At 35.4% G+C, this 1,578-nt stretch overlaps 1 protein-coding gene across 1 annotated transcript in view; it reads left to right on the plus strand.

Moving 5' to 3' along the window:
* LOC134187829 (fibroblast growth factor receptor 4-like) overlaps nucleotides 1-1,578 on the plus strand; it is an 8,420-nt gene continuing 6,842 nt past the window's right edge. Inside the window, exons 1-5 of the mRNA XM_062655993.1 lie at nucleotides 1-190; nucleotides 257-311; nucleotides 365-405; nucleotides 523-577; nucleotides 1,240-1,286. Coding sequence (XP_062511977.1) covers nucleotides 2-190; nucleotides 257-311; nucleotides 365-405; nucleotides 523-577; nucleotides 1,240-1,286 — 387 coding nt within the window. The 5' untranslated portion in view covers nucleotide 1. The remainder of the gene's footprint in view (nucleotides 191-256; nucleotides 312-364; nucleotides 406-522; nucleotides 578-1,239; nucleotides 1,287-1,578) is intronic.

The following is a 1,578-nucleotide window of genomic DNA, read 5'->3' on the forward strand; positions in this document are numbered from 1 at the left end:
AATGCGTCCAGCAACTCCCACTGCTCCGCCTGCAGGTACGGGATACGTACCAATGCGTCCAGCAACTCCACCCGTAGCACCGGCATACGTACCAATGAGCCCAGCAACTCACGTTCGTCCACCTGCAGGGACGGGATACGTACCAATGCGCCCAGCACCGCTACCGCCCATGAGACATGGACCTTTGCCGGTAAGTAATTAGAGATTGAAAAATACGCTGCGCCTTACTGGTAATGCCCTACCTTTGTTGTTCCAGCCTGGTTGGGAGCTACGTTACCAACTTGATGGAAGACCATACTTCGTGAATCACAGTAAGCACTCCTGCATGTATCTTCACAACAGCTGTCTAACTAGTTGGTTGTAGACTGCAAGACGACACAATACGAGGATCCAAGAATTCTACCGGTTAGACAAATGACATATTTCTATTGTCGTGTATTGTATGGCTTAAAATATTTAATTAAATATTTTAAATGCGATATTGTGTATTACTGTTATAGCAATGTTTATGTAATTCTGTAGGCAGGATGGGAACAAAGAATTGATTCTATGGGACAGACTTACTACGTCGATCACAGTAAGAGCTGCCAACATATCACTCCCTCCAGTCCTTTTTGGTTTACACCTCGTTTACTCATTTTATCATTTTGTCTATTTTTAATCAATGCTACTACCTGGTTTTTCTAATGATGCCCAACTGTGGCACCAGCTTAGTTAATTAATAGCGTCGCTCATTAATATTAATTCTTATAATACGTCATTTTGGGATGACGTCATATTTGTTTTGAGCAGCTTAGTTAATAGCGTCACTCATTAATATTAATACTAATAATACGTTATTTTGGAATGACGTCATATTTGTTTTGAGCAGCTATGTGTATCCTTTAGCTAAGGTCTTGATTCGCCTCTGGCCTGTTACAGCGCCATAGGAGCCAGTCCACTGGACAACTTTTTTTAGTGACCTTTTACCAGAGGTCTAATTCAGAGCCGTAGGAACCATGCAGTCATGACGTATAGCACATCATATAGTACAATAGAGTATGCCGGAGACTGCTCTATTGGCACTAGTTGGGTTACACTCTTTTAGCGCGCGCTAGGCCGGACCACTTTTGAAAATTATGCTTCCTTAGGGGCCTGTATTACACCATTCGTATAGGTATATCTTCTCTATCAGTCTTGTACAACCCTGTAACTCACTGTTATGTTATTCTTCTAACATTGCATGTACTTTCTGTACAGAAACCAAGACAACGACATACGAGGATCCACGCATAATGAAATCGAAGGTAACTGTTGCACTAATTAATTAATTAATTATTTATTGTTATTTATTTACTTTAATTTTTTAATTATTAATTTATTTTATTATATAATTAATTATTTTTATTAATTGTTAATTATTTACTAGTTATCAATTTACTAATTTAGTTTAATTAATTAATATATTTATTTATATATTTTATTTTATTTACTCTAATTTCTTAATTATTAATTATTAATTTATTTTATTATATAATTTATTATTTATATTATAATTAATAATTTTTATTAATTTTAATTATTTATAAATTTTATTTT

The sequence above is a fragment of the Corticium candelabrum genome, chromosome 12, assembly GCF_963422355.1.
Source record: "Corticium candelabrum chromosome 12, ooCorCand1.1, whole genome shotgun sequence".
Classification (NCBI taxonomy): Eukaryota; Metazoa; Porifera; class Homoscleromorpha; order Homosclerophorida; family Plakinidae; genus Corticium; species Corticium candelabrum.